Here is a 15,579-nt window from a genome sequence, read left to right as displayed (position 1 = left end):
TGTCACTATACAGAACCTACAGATGATGGTTTGTATGATGTTTGACGGAGACGAACTTAACGTTCGGTAATTTGTGGCACAAAGTTTTGTTCGAAAGCTTTTAGCACAGCGATTGCATATCATCAACGGATGAGGCCGCATGTCATGCCGCCAAATATCATGAAACTGACGATACTGCGGACACTGAATTCGTCCCGGATATTTGTCAGGAGTAACTGTCTCTTGGCACATGATTCATTTTATGACAAGGATTGCAACATGCGCTACATTTTTGTTTCACATGGAATCTAAAAATAACGAAAACAATAACGAAACCACATCTTCGCTGAAAACATTTCGAAGACCTGCTCTATCATCTGTAAAATCAATCTTATAAAAAAATCATGTGGGAAATGGATTACGCTTAACAATGATGGGATAAAAAAATTGGCATAAAGATCGTGTAATAAATGAATACAATTACGAATGGCCGCTTACCTTCCATGGATTCGCTTCTTCTTGGGTTTCTTCGAGGTAACTTACGGGAGTAATGGCTTCAGAATTGGAATAAGGAGAATTACTTATACAGAAAGTTAGTTAAGCAAGGTACATTGACGATCCTCGTGAAAATGTTGCTGTTGTATATTGATTAGCATTATGAATAATTTGCTGGGGTATATTGACGAACATTTGAAATATGTTTCAGGAAATGTCTCAGTATTTCGGATTTAAACTTGTGCTTTTAAACTCTTTATTTAAACTGGCGACAAATTGAGGGGCAAGCGTTTGATGTGAAACCGAGCGAACCACCAAATGAGAATAACCTTACTAATTTTCATGACGAAATAGCGTTTAAATTTAATATTTCAATTATATTCGATAGATTTTATTTTCTGCCTTTTTGCATTTTTCATTGTAAAATTTATTCTACTCTCTGTATTGCTCTCGTATTAGTGTAGCGGATCGCTTGTACCTAACTTTGTGTTAATTTTAATAATTTACCAGATCGTGGTGCAATACATTGTTTGTTGCAAGTTAGTTATACGTGTATTTCTAATATAGGTTTTAAGTCGCCTTGACGCTTACTATGCTTTGTCTGGTTGGAGAGGTTAAACTTCGTGAAAAAGTAAGCTGTAAGTTGAGTTATGGATTAAAATACTAATAGTTGACGGGCGAATGTTTTTCTGTACGTGTTGCATGATAGTGAGCAATTTGTACACAAATGAAGATGCTTTTAACAATGTAGGATGAGAAAAGTTATACTGCGGACAAAAAAGGAGCAGAAAAAAGCGGTCAACACGCAGGCAGCGGTTTACGAATATCGGGGTGTAAGATTTCATCCTCCCTGATAACAGTTGAAATAAAAAGTTTACATAATTTATCTTTATGTCTACGTATTAAAAATAATTAGCAAGGATAGCATTCCAAATTTCAGACTTATATCTTATTTATGAGGGGTCGATATTTTTTAATCGACTTTGCTGAGATACGATTATTTGTGTTGCGGTGGCTGGAAGATCAAAAATTGAGAAAGTCCCACGTTCATTTCGCAGTGGTAGTCTGTGCATGTCAGTATAGAACTGAAAATGGTTTGGTTTGAAAGTTGAACAACTACTTAGAATAATTGATGATAATTCTTTGACTTTGTACGTGAAGCCTTGTCCGGGACTTGCACCTTAATTAGGGCAGCTTAGCGCCTTTGAGTCGCTCATAGTCCTTAACAGCGTCTCATCCTAAAGCCGCTCTCCGCCATTAAACGCCCCATCCTTCGGCTTCGAAAGCCCTTGAACGTTGCTCGTTTAGTCCGCTTACAACCATTAACCTCATCACACTTTTAGGCTGATCTTTATCTTAAAGAACCAAAGCCGCGGATTGTAGTGTTCGCTGTTAGTGCACGGCTTAGAAAGGGCATAACATTGACAAAGGCGAGGAAGCGGGTGCAGGCATAAGCCCTGCAGAGCAAACAGAGATCAGTGTAAGTGATGTCGAGTTTGTTATTGTTCATTTCAGAAGGGCGGTAACCGGCACGGGATCGTTTGCAGTGCCATTATTTATTGCAGTAGAAATGTCGACTTGTGACAAAACTTTAAAAAGGTTTCACTTTTTTTATTGTACTTGTAACTATGCTCTTCAAGATCTAGTCCGTATTTTGTATGCAAATTTTACTCGTTAAGAACTAGACGATTGAGCTATTATCTGTTGCGCCGTTGCGAACTAGCGACTTGTGTTAGCAATAATATAAAAGTTTTATAGTAACACCAGTGCGCGATGAAAAAAATCCTAAGATGAACATGATGATTCCAATTTCCAACAGACTTCTTCTTTTTGCGTTTCCCACAATTCCGGGTGGTAAATTCCCTTGCGAATAATCAACGTCCTGCTACTAATTCTCTTATCAGTGACCTGTTTCTGCATTTCCTTTACCACAGCTTGCTCCCCTAAATTACTTTCGTTCTGTCTCAAGATGAGCGTCCAAATCATGGGATGTTCTACGCTGTATAGGAGCAGCGGTCTTCACATGAAGCATTCAATTATGAATAAAGTTTTACTATTGATTCTAATAAGTGTAATATATTTTAGTTATATTTTAAGAAACTGGTTGTCCCCGATAAAAATGTTCTCAAATTGCATGCAATGTTACCGTTGCAGCAGCTTCAACTCTCCACATTCGTCACAAGTCAATTCTGATTCGTTCACTTTTTTCGTTCGGCAACCGCATGCCATCTTTTTGCTAGTCACCGTCTTGTGTGGTATGGCCAATGGTTGTTTAATTAAATTACTTATTTATCCACCCACTTATTTGTCGGAAGTCTCAATTACTTACTTAGCTACCTAGTTTTTTAACCCAGTGGCAAGTACAATTTTTTGTTATGATCAATTTTATGATATCTTGTGTTCATTAATCGTACTCATCCTTACTGCCAACACATGCATTACAATTTCACGCTGTTGGCCAGCTAATGTGAGCTACCATCGTCAGGCGTACGAGTTGCATATTAAATATAATAAATGTCGTTCTGTGCCGAATATTGGTTTTATTATACCACGATCGTTCGTCGAACTTGGAGACCGTCGAGGGTGGTATGGAACAAACTTTTGTTGTTGGTAAAACGTTAAATTGTTTCCACTTTTAATGCCTAAACAATTAGACATAATTCCATTCAAATGTTGATAAAATAAAGGCTACCAAATTACGTAATTAATATAATGTGATATACTCAAAGCTAAAAATTGTTAGAAATTTCTTCGGAGGGACGCTAGTGCGTGACATGGAATGATGGAATTTATAGGCTTGACGAGTTTCGGAACCCAATAAATTCTTAAGACTTAGGTAACATCGCAACATAGAGATTGTAACCCGATACTAGTATCACTACCACTTGTTCGCACNCGTACTAAATTTCAAGAAAGAGGCGTATGTCTGTGGGGGGCGCTAGAAATTCACTAGGGAGCCAAAGGGGGCGCCAGCCTGAAAAAGTTTGGGAACCACTGCTCTACACGTTCCGCCTTGTCTGCGCACTTCGTCGAAATCTATGCTCTGTAGCTCAGATATCGCTGCAACTGTGCAGTCTTCCCGCCGGCTTCAAAACTGTGCTGTTTTCCCGTCCACACGCAACGTTTTAACTGCCACGGTTAGAACTGCTCAGACAAATAGTTGTGTACAACTGAGCGTGTGGACCGGCCTATATACAATATACCTATGGTATAGTAAGCAATACTATGTATTTATTTCATTGCCTAACCCTCTTTCTCATCGATCTCCTTTCTCATGCATACACGATCCGTCACTATATTTATTAACCATTCAGAATATCGAGGTGATGAAGGATGATAGTGCATCTTCCGCCGGCAATATCTTGTGTTATACTAAGTATAACTTGAGCATTGCTCTACTTTAGTTGAGGCGGCGTATTAAGTGGAAGTGACGGAGGTGTGGGAATAGTTTTCTCTCTTAGAAGAGCGATTATTCAGCCCCGTTAGTAAGAAATGAAATGAATTTTTCGACTGTAGCAGCTGGTTTTTCCTGATATGAGTATATGTTGCCTTGTAAATGATTTATTACATATATCTGCGCTACTTGTTCTGATGTGAAGCTGTCTTGTTAGATGGATTTCCTGGAGAAGCTAATTTAACAATAAGGCAATTGGATTATTAATATTATTCTACGAAATGATTGTCGTGGCGTCTGGTTCAGCCGCACTTCCAAGGCTCGTTACCCATAACTTTGATGGTGAACAAAAATAAAAAGATACGAGAAATGATAAGAGAAAAAATGACTATGCACAACATTCCAAGGCTCGACACAATAGTTTCGTCATTAGGCGTCGACAAAAAAATTTTTCATACGTTCTCTAGACAACGTTTTATTTTATTTTTTAATGTTTATTTTAGGAGTCACTGAATATCTGTTTAAATATTCTCGGTTCTCAGTTAGTTAATCAGTTATATAGCTGATTAACTGGTAGATTATTCCTTTAGTTTAATGGTTATGATGATTGGAGAATTATTCATGATTACATAATTTCGACTACTAGGTGATGAATTACATTTGATTTGTTCGCAGATAGAACAGCTGTCAACTCGCGAACTGTCGAGAGTCGACGCAGATCGTCACTCGTCAGTGTCCCGCAAGGCGTGAGGAGTGAAGGGTGAAGTCGCTGCTGTTGGATGATCACCAGCAGGAATTGCTCACTTGTAAGTACCTTTGCTAATGGATGGGACAGTCGTGTTTCAAACTTGATTGTATATCTTGTGGCACTTGCGAATGAGATCAATAACATAAAATTCTGAGATGCAGGAGTCCAACTGGCCTGGGCCTATACTCTCAAAAAAAGTTAAGAGATCGTAAGTTCATCAGCCAATCATTGACGACCTATCAAGGAAAATCCACCAATCATAGAAAAGAAAAATAGATCGTAAGTATTTACGTTCACTTGGCGAGTTTTGAAAGTATGGCCCCTGACCTACAATTCTAAACTTCGTGTTATTAAAAGTTTCAATGAAATTAGAAACTGAGCAATAGATGGCGTCAATTGATCTTTTTGCTATTATGAATATAACCAGAATTCAAAATTACGAGAAAATAAAGTTAAGATTAATATAATATCATATTTTATGAAACATTGAAATGATTAAGCACAAAAATCGACTGATTTCAGTCGAGTCCATCACTGACCACTAATCAGCTAACTTTGTAGCTGTTATTGAACAGTGATTGCATACGAGTACATACAGCATGTATCAGCTGACAATTTCACTTTCATTTCAATTAATTTCCTCTACTCTGCAGGGCTCTCCCTTCTGCCATCGTCACGCTGCGCGTCTGCGCCGTACGCTAGGAACTGAACTGACACCGGGATAGTCATTCATATTGTGACCATAACGGTTATTTGATGTTAGCTTCTGTAAAGAAATAGTGAATGACATCATAACCCTTCTGCCTGGATGCGACTTGACCACGTTTCGCTATATACTCTGATCAATTCCAGACGACAGTTCTTAGGTTAAGTCGTGCGTTTGACAAGAGAAAAGTCTATTAGAAAACCCTGTAAATATATCATATATCGAAATTATATCGAGAAGAATGAGTGACTATTTGTCCCCAAGAGCAGCAGATGCGTCATGCATCACAAACGATGACATCAACGCGTTGAAGTTTTTCATGGCGGTGCGAGCTACCGGTCCTGTGGCCAAGCTATTCGCAGCTGTTTTCGAAAAATATCGCGATCCTGAATCAAAAATTATCGAGGATTTTTTTTGTTCTGAAAAGTGCAAAGTGAAACTCACTGAAAAAGAAAGATACGCGATACAGCGCGACACTCTGCAAGATTGTGACATCACGTTGCTGTACAAGCTCCTTCAGACATGCAAAAGCTTGGGTTCGGACACCAACTATAAGGACCAACCCCCAGGCTCTATTCAAAATAGTTTGTATCTCCTGAAAGAAAAGCGCAACTTCTTCTGCCATGAAGTAGTGCGATTGTCAGATGATAAACTTGACTCATTTATGACGAACATCAGCAAACTTTCAGCCAAAGTCTGTGACCAGGCATCACTTGATGTAGCTCTCAAGAAAGAGATCCTAAATGAGTTGAAACACATCCGCGATTCCCCTATACCGCAGTCTGAAATTACTGGATGTTATGATCAGATTGAAGAATGCATCCAAGAAGGTATCCTGGCGGACAGCATTGAAGAGCTGAAGGAGAGATACAGCAGAATGCGCGTTATATCTCCCATTACGTGGTTTTCCAACAACGATTTGCAGCAACTCACCATCGACAAGGTATTCACCAAATTCACTATGAGTCACAGCAGCACCAGCGTTGACATAGGAAAAGTTTTCGTGGTTAAATACGACCACGGAGCCGACTGTTCAACAGTTGTCATCACCGGCATTGCAGGTTCTGGTAAAACATCGCTGTGCAGGTTCATCATTTACAGCTGGTCAGGACAAACCGGCGAGGTGGAGAAGCTGGACGACTGCAAGCTGCTGATTTTAATAGATTGCCGAAATGTTTGTTCGGATGGCTTCGCTGCTTATATCAAAGAACAACTGCTTCCGAATTCGTTCGCCGAGGTACCTAAAGATGAAGTCATCGGGATTTGCCGGAAAGCGAATCCCTTGTTCGTGTTCGATGGTTACGATGAAGCAGATGAAGCGGCACGGAATCTCATTAAGGAAATTCACCTCAAATTTGAATCTTCCAAGAAAATCATCACGTCAAGACCTCACATCTATTCAGAACTGTCAGCCAGCATTGGGGGGCATGACAGTCCAATGCTACAATTGGAAATAAATAGATTTGACTGGCGTTGCATCAAGGCTTTTTCTCTTAATCTATTTTCTGTACTAGGAAAGGCATCCGAAACAGAAAACTTCCTCAAATTCATTAAGCAACGGAAGAAAAAGCTACAATCCATCATCAGCCTGCCGCTGACTCTGGCTCTACTCATTATGCTTTGGATCGACGATAGCTCCAAGATTGACGAGTTATCTTCGGAGTGCCAAATCCACGTCGAGATTATCAAGATGATGAAGCGTCGATTGTCTAGGAGACTTGCTGATAATCCTAACGTAACTTCGAATGTCATTGATAATTTTTTCCACTGTTTGGGAAAGATTGCTCTAAAAGGCATTGCAAAGCGACGACTCTTCTTGAAGGAACGGCACATAGAATTTCTTAAAACCGAGTTTGATGAAATCTTAGATAATTTTAAGGTCGAAGACGCTATGTCCTCCATCCTGCAGTGCGACACAAGCATCACCCTTTCTAGCTGCGAGAAGATTTGGTCCTTCATCCACACCACGCAACAGGAAATGATGGCGGCTCTCTACATCGTCAAAGAATTCGAAGAAGATGGAACTTTTGCTAATTGCTTGTCGTCGTTAGATGTAGAGAGTGAACAAATGAAAAACGTCATCCTATTTACGGTCGAAATTTTGAATAACAACGATTCGTTGACTAAAGAAAGCGCCAGGTTCATCGCTCCAGAGTTCCCCTTGTGCCCAGAAGATAAAAAAATCTTTATTAGTTCTATCCTCAAACTTATATATGACAATAAATTTTGTATTAAAGTATTCATAAAAAGACTTGGCAACATAACTGAAACTAAACTAAACTAAACTTTTTTCATAACTGAAAAAATATCTTTCAAATGCAGGCCAATCATAGACCATTTTTTAAGGCTAGAACTCATCAGCTGAAAAGTTAAAGCAACCATAACGTTCCAGAAAAGAAACATTGTTGTCGCTACAAGAAAATCTAATGTGGCTGGACGTATATCTGCCAGAGACCTCGAACTTACCCCACAATTTTTTAGTAAAATTTTGACTGGGTTCTTCAAGGCTGCGAATGGTGATTGTCAGACTGGCCTCGCATTCATCAGCTGCATATTGAAGTTTTCCATGGAGGTGGTACAGAAAGAGATTAGAATTTAGAAACATGTTACCCTGCACGGAAAGGCGCAACGCGGAAATCGACTTTGCTGAGATACGAGTATTTGTGTTGCGGTGGCTGGAAGATCAAAAATTGAGACAGTCCCACGTTCATTTCACAGTGGTATTCTGTGCATGTCAGAATAGAACTGAAAATGGCTTGGTTTGAAAGTTGAACAACTACTTAGAATTGATGATAATTCTTTGACTTTGTACGTGAAGCCTTGTCCTGGACTACAAGCTCGAGGGTAGCGACTGGCCGAGCTTTGGGCAGATCAAGGATTTTACACGATGGTCGCGAAAACCTGCCTCTCAGACTTCGCTGCATTTTGACTACAAGCTTAACAGCTAGCGTCGCATCCTAAAGCCGCTTTCCGCCATTAAACCCCACATCCTTAGGCTTCGAAAGCCCTTGAACGTAGCACGTTTAGTTCGCTCACCACCCTTAACCACGGAACACTTTAAGGCTGATATCCACCCTTAAGTAGCACAAAGTCACGCTTGGTGCACGGCTTAGTAAAGGCATAACGTTGACAAAGGTGAGGAATTAGGTGCAGGAATAAGCCTTGCAGAGCGAACAGAGATCAGTGTAAGTGACGAGTTTGTTATAGTTCATGTCAGAAGGGCGGAGTTTCTTATAGTTCATGCCTTTATTTATTGCAATAGAAATGTCGACTTGTGACAAGACTTTGATATGGTTTCATGTTTTTATTGTACTTGTAACAATGCTCTTCAAGATCTAGTCCGTATTTTGTATGCAAATTTTATTCGTTAAGAACTAGTTGATTGAGCTATAATCTGTTGCGGCCGTTGCGAACTAGCGACTTGTTTTAACAATAATATAAAAGTTTTATTATAACACCAGTGTGCGATGAAAAAAATCCTAAAATGAACATGATGATTCCAATTTACAATGGACTTCTTCTTTTCGCCTTTCCCTCAATTCCGGGTGGAAATTTTCCTTGCGAATAATAAACGTCCTGCTGCTAATTCTCTTATCGGAATCATCAACGTCCTGCTACTAATTCTCTTATCAATGACCTGTTTCTGCATTTCCTTCACCACAACTTGCTTCCTTAAATTAGTTTCGTTCTGTCTCAAGATGAGCGTCCAAATCTGGGATGTTCTACGCTGTATAGAAGCAGCGGTCTTCACATGAAGCATTCAATTATGAATAAAGTTTTGCTATTGGTACTAATAAGTGTAATATATTTTAGTTATATTTTAAGAAACTGATTGTCCCCGATAAAAATGTTCTCAAATTGCATGCAATGTTGCCGTAGCAGCAGCTTCAACTCTCCACATTCTGCACAAGTCAATTATTCTGTTTCGTTCACTTTTTTCGTTCGGCAACCGCATGCCATCTTTTTGCTAGTCACCGTCTTGTGTGGTATGGCCAATGGTTGTTTAAATTACTTACTTATCTACCCAGTTATTTGCCAGAAGTCTCAATTAAGTACTTAGCTACCTATTTTTTGTCGGAAATCTCAATTAATTACTTAGCTACCTATTTTTTGTCGGAAGTCTCAATTAATTACTTAGCTACCTATTTTTTGTCGGAAGTCTCAATTACTCAATTATCTACCCAGTTTTTTGCCGTATGTCTCAATTACTTACTTAGCTACCTAATTTTTCCCAGTGGCAAGTACAATTTTTTGTTATGATCAATTTTATGATATCTTGTGTTCATTAATCGTACTCATCCTTACTGCCAACACATGCATTACAATTTCACGCTGTTGGCCAGCTAATGTGAGCTACCATCGTCAGGCGTACGAGTTGCATATTAAATATAATAAATGTCGTTCTGTGCCGAATATTGGTTTTATTATACCACGATCGTTCGTCGAACTTGGAGACCGTCGAGGGTGGTATGGAACAAACTTTTGTTGTTGGTAAAACGTTAAATTGTTTCCACTTTTAATGCCTAAACAATTAGACATAATTCCATTCAAATGTTGATAAAATAAAGGCTACCAAATTACGTAATTAATATAATGTGATATACTCAAAGCTAAAAATTGTTAGAAATTTCTTCGGAGGGACGCTAGTGCGTGACATGGAATGATGGAATTTATAGGCTTGACGAGTTTCGGAACCCAATAAATTCTTAAGACTTAGGTAACATCGCAACATAGAGATTGTAACCCGATACTAGTATCACTACCACTTGTTCGCACAAATGAAAACTGGAATTCGATGGCATATATGTCTGTGCAAAATTGTACCGTAATAGCTGACGTAAAATAAAAATCCGCTGTCAACTTGACCCACCTTAACTGTCATCAACACCCACGTGGTGACCAGCGCTCCCGCTGCCTGAAGGCTTGTTTCCCACTTCACTGAGCACGCAGAGAAATAGGTCAGACGTTGTCTGAATAGCGGTGCGACTTTTTATCCTTCTGAGGGTCAATCCTGACAGTTGTTCCCGTAAAAAAAACGTATCAACGCTGCATTGGTAAAGTGCGTCCTCATTTCGACAATATGACCCATGTATTTTTTATTACAACACTTCTCTTAAACTTCACTTCTCGTTGCTTGTCTGTCTGCTACAAATCTTATAATCGATATTTAACACACCAATTTTTTATTTCTACCTCTGCAATCGATCTGAAATTTTGCACACTTGCGTAAAATTAGAGACAACGCTTGAATCAATTGACAGAATAAATAATTTTGAAAATTTAATTTTTTCAAATATTAATATTAAAAAAATTAGAAACTAATTTAGTAGAAGAAATTACCGTAGAAATAGAAATAGTACCGTTAGAAATACCGTTAGCGATAACTGATGCTAAAGAAATTGGAATAAAGTAAAATAAATCAACTAAAATTACTAAAGGATGCTAGGAAATTAAAATGTAGGAATTTAGTTTGCAACTGCTAACGGTGGTTCTATTTTTGTGATGCGATAACAAATAGTTAGGGCACAAGAGCGCTCGCTATTCAAACAACCTCAAGGCGTTGATAAAATCGCTCGTGGTATGTGGAGTGCCTCTTCGTGTAGCGCAGCTTACTATTGATGAATGCTGACGCGATGTGGGATTCATATTGTTGTGGTGTTGTGATGTGAGGTCTGCAAACCTCCTGACTACGCAGAAATGAAGCGGTTTTCCCTTTGTTCTTTACGCTTTCATTATTTGACCTCACGTTTTTTTTTAACTGTTATTTTTGTTAGAAAATTGCAGTGTTAGAAGAAATTCGTTTAAATTCTCATCCTAACTATGCTTGATTAGCAAGATCACCGTTGAGATATTTTAAAATTATTAAGTTGCACGTGTTAAAAAAAAGTGTTTACTTTCAAAATCGCAACAAGCCCCTATAGATTCGTTCAAATTTCAAATAAGGAATGCAAGTGAGAGTAAGTTCATTCAGCGTTCAGCTCTAGCTTCTATCAAGGTCTAGACGCACTTTTGACGCTGGGGTATTTAGAAAAATGATAAAATATTTCTTTGGTTTATGAAAGAAATTTGAGATGAGAAAATTTATTACAGATGCATTTTTAGACTTCACGTGTCAATTTCATTAGGAAGGTGAAGCATTTAACATCTTTTACTTTTCCTGCAGACTAATGTTCTGCGTGGGAAAATTAAATTGAAAACTCACACGGAACGATCGCAATTAGAAGTGTAATCGCAAGGAAAGAAATAATTCAAGTCTAGGAAAGCTGAGGAGCAGTTTTCCAGGAAAAACTGTCCGCAATAGAACCGTGGACGTCCGCACTAATTAATTTTAGCGACACACAACAGCTCAGTTTTTTCAAACATTTTAGATGTGTCGTAGAGTAACGAGCTTCCAGAGTTGATGTACACGCGGTTGGACCCATCCTGGCCATCCACTTCGGGGAAGTGCGGTGCCCACGTGAGGTCGGCTGACGGTACGACAACTCCGGTGCTCCATGTGACGTAGGTGCCGTTTGCCAGACGTACAACATCCATGAAAGCCTTGGAGCTCACTCGTATGGCTAACATCGCCTTTTCTGTTTAAAATATATTGTTAAATATTGGAATCTAGATGTAAATTACAAATTTACAAATAAAATAAATCAAATACAGATAAATTATTTAAACAAATTTAATAATTATTCCTCAAATAAATCAATCATATTGTAGTTCTAATTATTTGAAATGAAGGAGGGACGATTAGGATTTCAGCACGTTTACTATATAAATATAAAAGTCTTACACTAATTTCAAACAACCTAACAATTAGTCACGCGACCATGGGCACGATTCAGTGTTTCAGTGTTCAATGTTTTGTTCTGCAACTGCTTACTAAAAATGGTATTTCAGAACTAACGATCATCATAATAGATTACATCGGAACATTTTAAAAGTTATTTCAAAACATAGTTCAGGGTGTGAAATTTGTGGGAAATAATTTCTTGTGAGTAATGTGAAATTGAATTTTCCCCCTTAATAATGGCAGCCTCACCCAGAGGCGAGCGCGGCACCGGCGGGAGCTCCATGCCCTTGTCCAAACACGCCTGACGCAGAACGCTGACATGCAATGAAACACAAGAATATCTTTCATTATGTACAATTTTACGAACCGTACCGTACACGTTATTATTTATTTTTTGTAGAGATTAGTTAGGCCTAAAGTTTTATTAAGTTTATGTTTACAGGATAAAAGCGCCAGGCTGGTCCTCTATGGCGTAGATCTGTGGAGGAAAGTGCATAAGGAGTCGGAATAATGTATAGGAGCAAGTGTAACAATGATTGTTGTCAATGAATAAAAATCAATCTCTTCATACTAGATGTGTTACTCAGCTGACGATGGTGTTACTCAGCTGACGATGGTGTTACTCAGCTGACGATGGTGTTACTCACCCGACTTCTCTTGACACCAGTTTGGGGTATTCGAAAATGTGCAAGTCATCCCTAAGGGGAGCGCGCCTGTAGGCCACCAAAGCATTTCTAAATATGGCGCCGGCGACGGCTTCGTCCACCACCAGATGGCACAGCGCCTGCGAGAAGACATAAAAATTTTCTTCAAAACTCTTTACATTTCAATCTTTCCAGCGTGGATATATTTTTCTTATAATCGCTTCACCACAAAGATGACCTGCAAAACTACCTCCTAGAAACATGTTCTTCGTAAAGGTTTATACACAAAAATTTTCCTTTTACTAATGCCGTTAATAATCATGTCTTGGATCAACATGGTTGGTCTCTTCAGTAACACGTCCGTCGTAAAAATGTCGTATAAACGACTGCCATTCATTAACATGTCCTTAATAACATTTTTCATTCTAAAATAATTTTTTAGCCACCATGAGTGTCAGGTGAAATGCTGGATCGGCCAATATAAGAGGAGTAAGACCGTGCCATTAGCGCTGCGCTTTTTACTCTGATATGAGTCACTTTATTGGAAGAAAGTTTTAATTATCGTTATACGATCAGTAAACGTCAATCTTTTCTGGAACATTTTTCGTAAATTAAATGATATTATGCAGAAAACTAAGAAAGCCTTTTTTTGTGGACGTAAATTTGAGCAAGGGTTTGAGGCGGGCGGATCAGACGCATAATACGTTATAAGTTATGACCCACATTTTTCAGAAGCAAAATTCCCAGCTTGGGCTCTCAACAAGAGAGATGCAAAAAATCCTGACAAGTCCCCCACAAAATTAAATTAAAGCCAGAGTCCAACATACAGGCATGCAATAATCACCATATTAAATACCAGTGTTCATCGATGGCATGCGGCATCAATGCCATAATTCTGGTGCCGGCAGATGCCCGAAAGTAATAATTGAAGAAGAGTTTGTTGATACTCTGTTGGGCAGCGTGGGTGAACAAATTTGGTGTGCGCACCAAATGAGCAAAACGAGACGAAAAATCTAAGCAGGCAGCAATCTGTATAAAACAAGGCCAGATAAAATGCTAGCGACTATTAAATCTGAATATTTATGATAGTTGACTTGAAATGTGTTGAGGAAAAACTGTTCCAGCATTCGCCATTTTAATTTAAATTTTAAGCTCACAATTTTTTAAGAAAATTGTGATTTACGGAGCAAATCCTTAACCTTTAACCTTTAACCGCGCCGACACTTCTATTCTATTCTATCAAGAATAGTTCAGAGTTCGTAACTCCGTCAGCCAATAACTGACGGTATCTCAAGCTCAACCTATACCTATCACAGACGACAAGAAACTTTTTATGATACAACCCCTAATTGCTATCGCTGCTCTGCGAAGTTGCCAAAGGATATTGAGTGCCAAAACTTTTAGAGGCCTGAAATTGCATCACTACACGCCACGTACTAGCGTGACCTGTAGAAATTAATGGAACTTGGTACTGCCATTATGCAAGTTATAAGCAGCAGAATAAAAGTTAGTACTACCAGAATACAAGAGAGTTGTACCAGAATACAAGAGAGTTATACCAGAGTTGAAATAAGACCGGCAATGAACAAAGATTATTTAAAACGATAAAGAGAAATAACCATCGTTTTCACTTAGAAGGGGCTCATAAATGCCTTTAATTTATAATAATTGTTTAGGTTTTTCATGGAGACGAGGAATTGTGTCTGGATTCAGAGAGAGGTTAAGAATTGAATCATCGTTCGGAGAAAGTTTATAGGAGCTCTACGTATGAACTCTATTTATACATGTTCTTCACAAAAAAGTGGAACGCTCATGAAAATATTTTAAAAATTTTTTGTAATTTTATTAAACGTTGTGTTAATGATGTAAAAGTAAGTCTTGCTTCACATAATTTAATCTGTCAATAAATAAATCGCTAGCATTAAAAAATATATATATTAACGAAAAAGCTGCATTCACGTCAAGCATATCATCAATTATGAAGATAGAGCGATTATTCTATTTAAGTGAGATTAGAAGTTTAACATACACAAATAAATATAAAGTTTAGCTAACACGAATAATCTTGCCCAAATCTTAATTCTTCACTTTAACGAAATTTCAGTTGAATTTTGGTCATCAAATTTAGGCGTACATTTCGTATTTCAAAACCACGGCCAAGGGCCTGCAAGTGAGTGCTGAAGTCGACCACATCACACACTCATCACCCACATTCACCACACTCAGCACATCACACACCACACTCTCATGGCGGTGTCTGCCTCGTAGTCCGACAGGGTCCACAGAGAAAGAACTCCGCCGCTCACCAGAGTGAACATCACGCTAGCCACTGCCGTCATCTTGATGCGAAAACTGGAATTCTATAAAAAAAACATTGTTCGATAAACTTCATTGTTAATTTATATTTCCTAATCAGTATCGCGAGCCTTCTAAAAAAACACGGTTCCTTCTTTAGCCCTAAATTTAAATCCAAAAGATGATTAACAATATATTTCATCTAGCACGCAATCTGACTCGAACGTATTGCACATGGCAATAAATTTTGCTTAGGAAGTTAATAGTCATGATCGTTCCCTTCTTACGAACTGACGGTATCGCGATGTTTTTATATACAATGGCTAAAAGTAACTACATAAGCAGCCTCTCAACTTTCCATTACACGATTATTCTCAGTTCTGGTGAAACATTTTGCCAGGACAAAAAATAAACTCTTGTTAGAAGGCTGACTTGAAGTACGCCCAGACGAGCAAGTAAAATCCGAGTTATTAGGAAATTTTTTCACGGCTTGTCTCTCTGGGCAATTGATTGTAATTACTAATTTTTCTGTTTAAA

The 15,579-nt window shown here is 38.5% G+C and overlaps 2 protein-coding genes across 2 annotated transcripts; one reads left to right on the top strand and one right to left on the bottom strand.

Annotated features, from left to right (window-relative positions):
- The first annotated feature begins 4,339 nt into the window (after positions 1 to 4,339).
- Positions 4,340 to 7,606, top strand: LOC108682106. Its single transcript, XM_018171222.2, has 2 exons — positions 4,340 to 4,674; positions 5,270 to 7,606. The coding sequence occupies exon 2, from the start codon at positions 5,564 to 5,566 to the stop codon at positions 7,604 to 7,606; it is 2,043 nt and encodes a 680-aa protein (XP_018026711.1). The 5' UTR covers positions 4,340 to 4,674; positions 5,270 to 5,563.
- Positions 7,607 to 11,402: 3,796 nt separating this feature from the next.
- On the bottom strand, positions 11,403 to 15,086 carry LOC108682105. Its single transcript, XM_018171221.2, has 4 exons — positions 14,991 to 15,086; positions 12,751 to 12,887; positions 12,353 to 12,417; positions 11,403 to 11,897 (listed from the first exon to the last, which is right to left on the bottom strand). Exons 1-4 carry the CDS (start codon positions 15,084 to 15,086, stop codon positions 11,641 to 11,643), a joined length of 555 nt encoding a protein of 184 aa, XP_018026710.1. The 3' UTR covers positions 11,403 to 11,640.
- Positions 15,087 to 15,579: the final 493 nt, after the last annotated feature.

The sequence above is a fragment of the Hyalella azteca genome, unplaced genomic scaffold, assembly GCF_000764305.2.
Source record: "Hyalella azteca isolate HAZT.00-mixed unplaced genomic scaffold, Hazt_2.0.2 contig13234, whole genome shotgun sequence".
Lineage (NCBI taxonomy): Eukaryota > Metazoa > Arthropoda > Malacostraca > Amphipoda > Hyalellidae > Hyalella > Hyalella azteca.
The sequence above is the reverse complement of the archived record's forward strand: the minus strand, read 5'-3'. Positions and strand labels throughout refer to the sequence as shown.

What these genes read in the sequence shown, in the direction of transcription:
- LOC108682106 (XM_018171222.2), top strand. Translation starts at nt 5,564, where the DNA reads ATGAGTGACTATTTGTCCCCAAGAGCAGCAGATGCGTCATGCATCACA.
- LOC108682105 (XM_018171221.2), bottom strand. Translation starts at nt 15,086, where the DNA reads ATGACGGCAGTGGCTAGCGTGATGTTCACTCTGGTGAGCGGCGGAGTT. An exon ending in CTGGTGTCAAGAGAAGTCGG is followed by an intron (nt 12,418 to 12,750) that starts GTGAGTAACACC and finishes ATTGCATGTCAG; the next exon opens with CGTTCTGCGTCAGGCGTGTT. An exon ending in GGTGCCGCGCTCGCCTCTGG is followed by an intron (nt 11,898 to 12,352) that starts GTGAGGCTGCCA and finishes TATTTTAAACAG; the next exon opens with AAAAGGCGATGTTAGCCATA.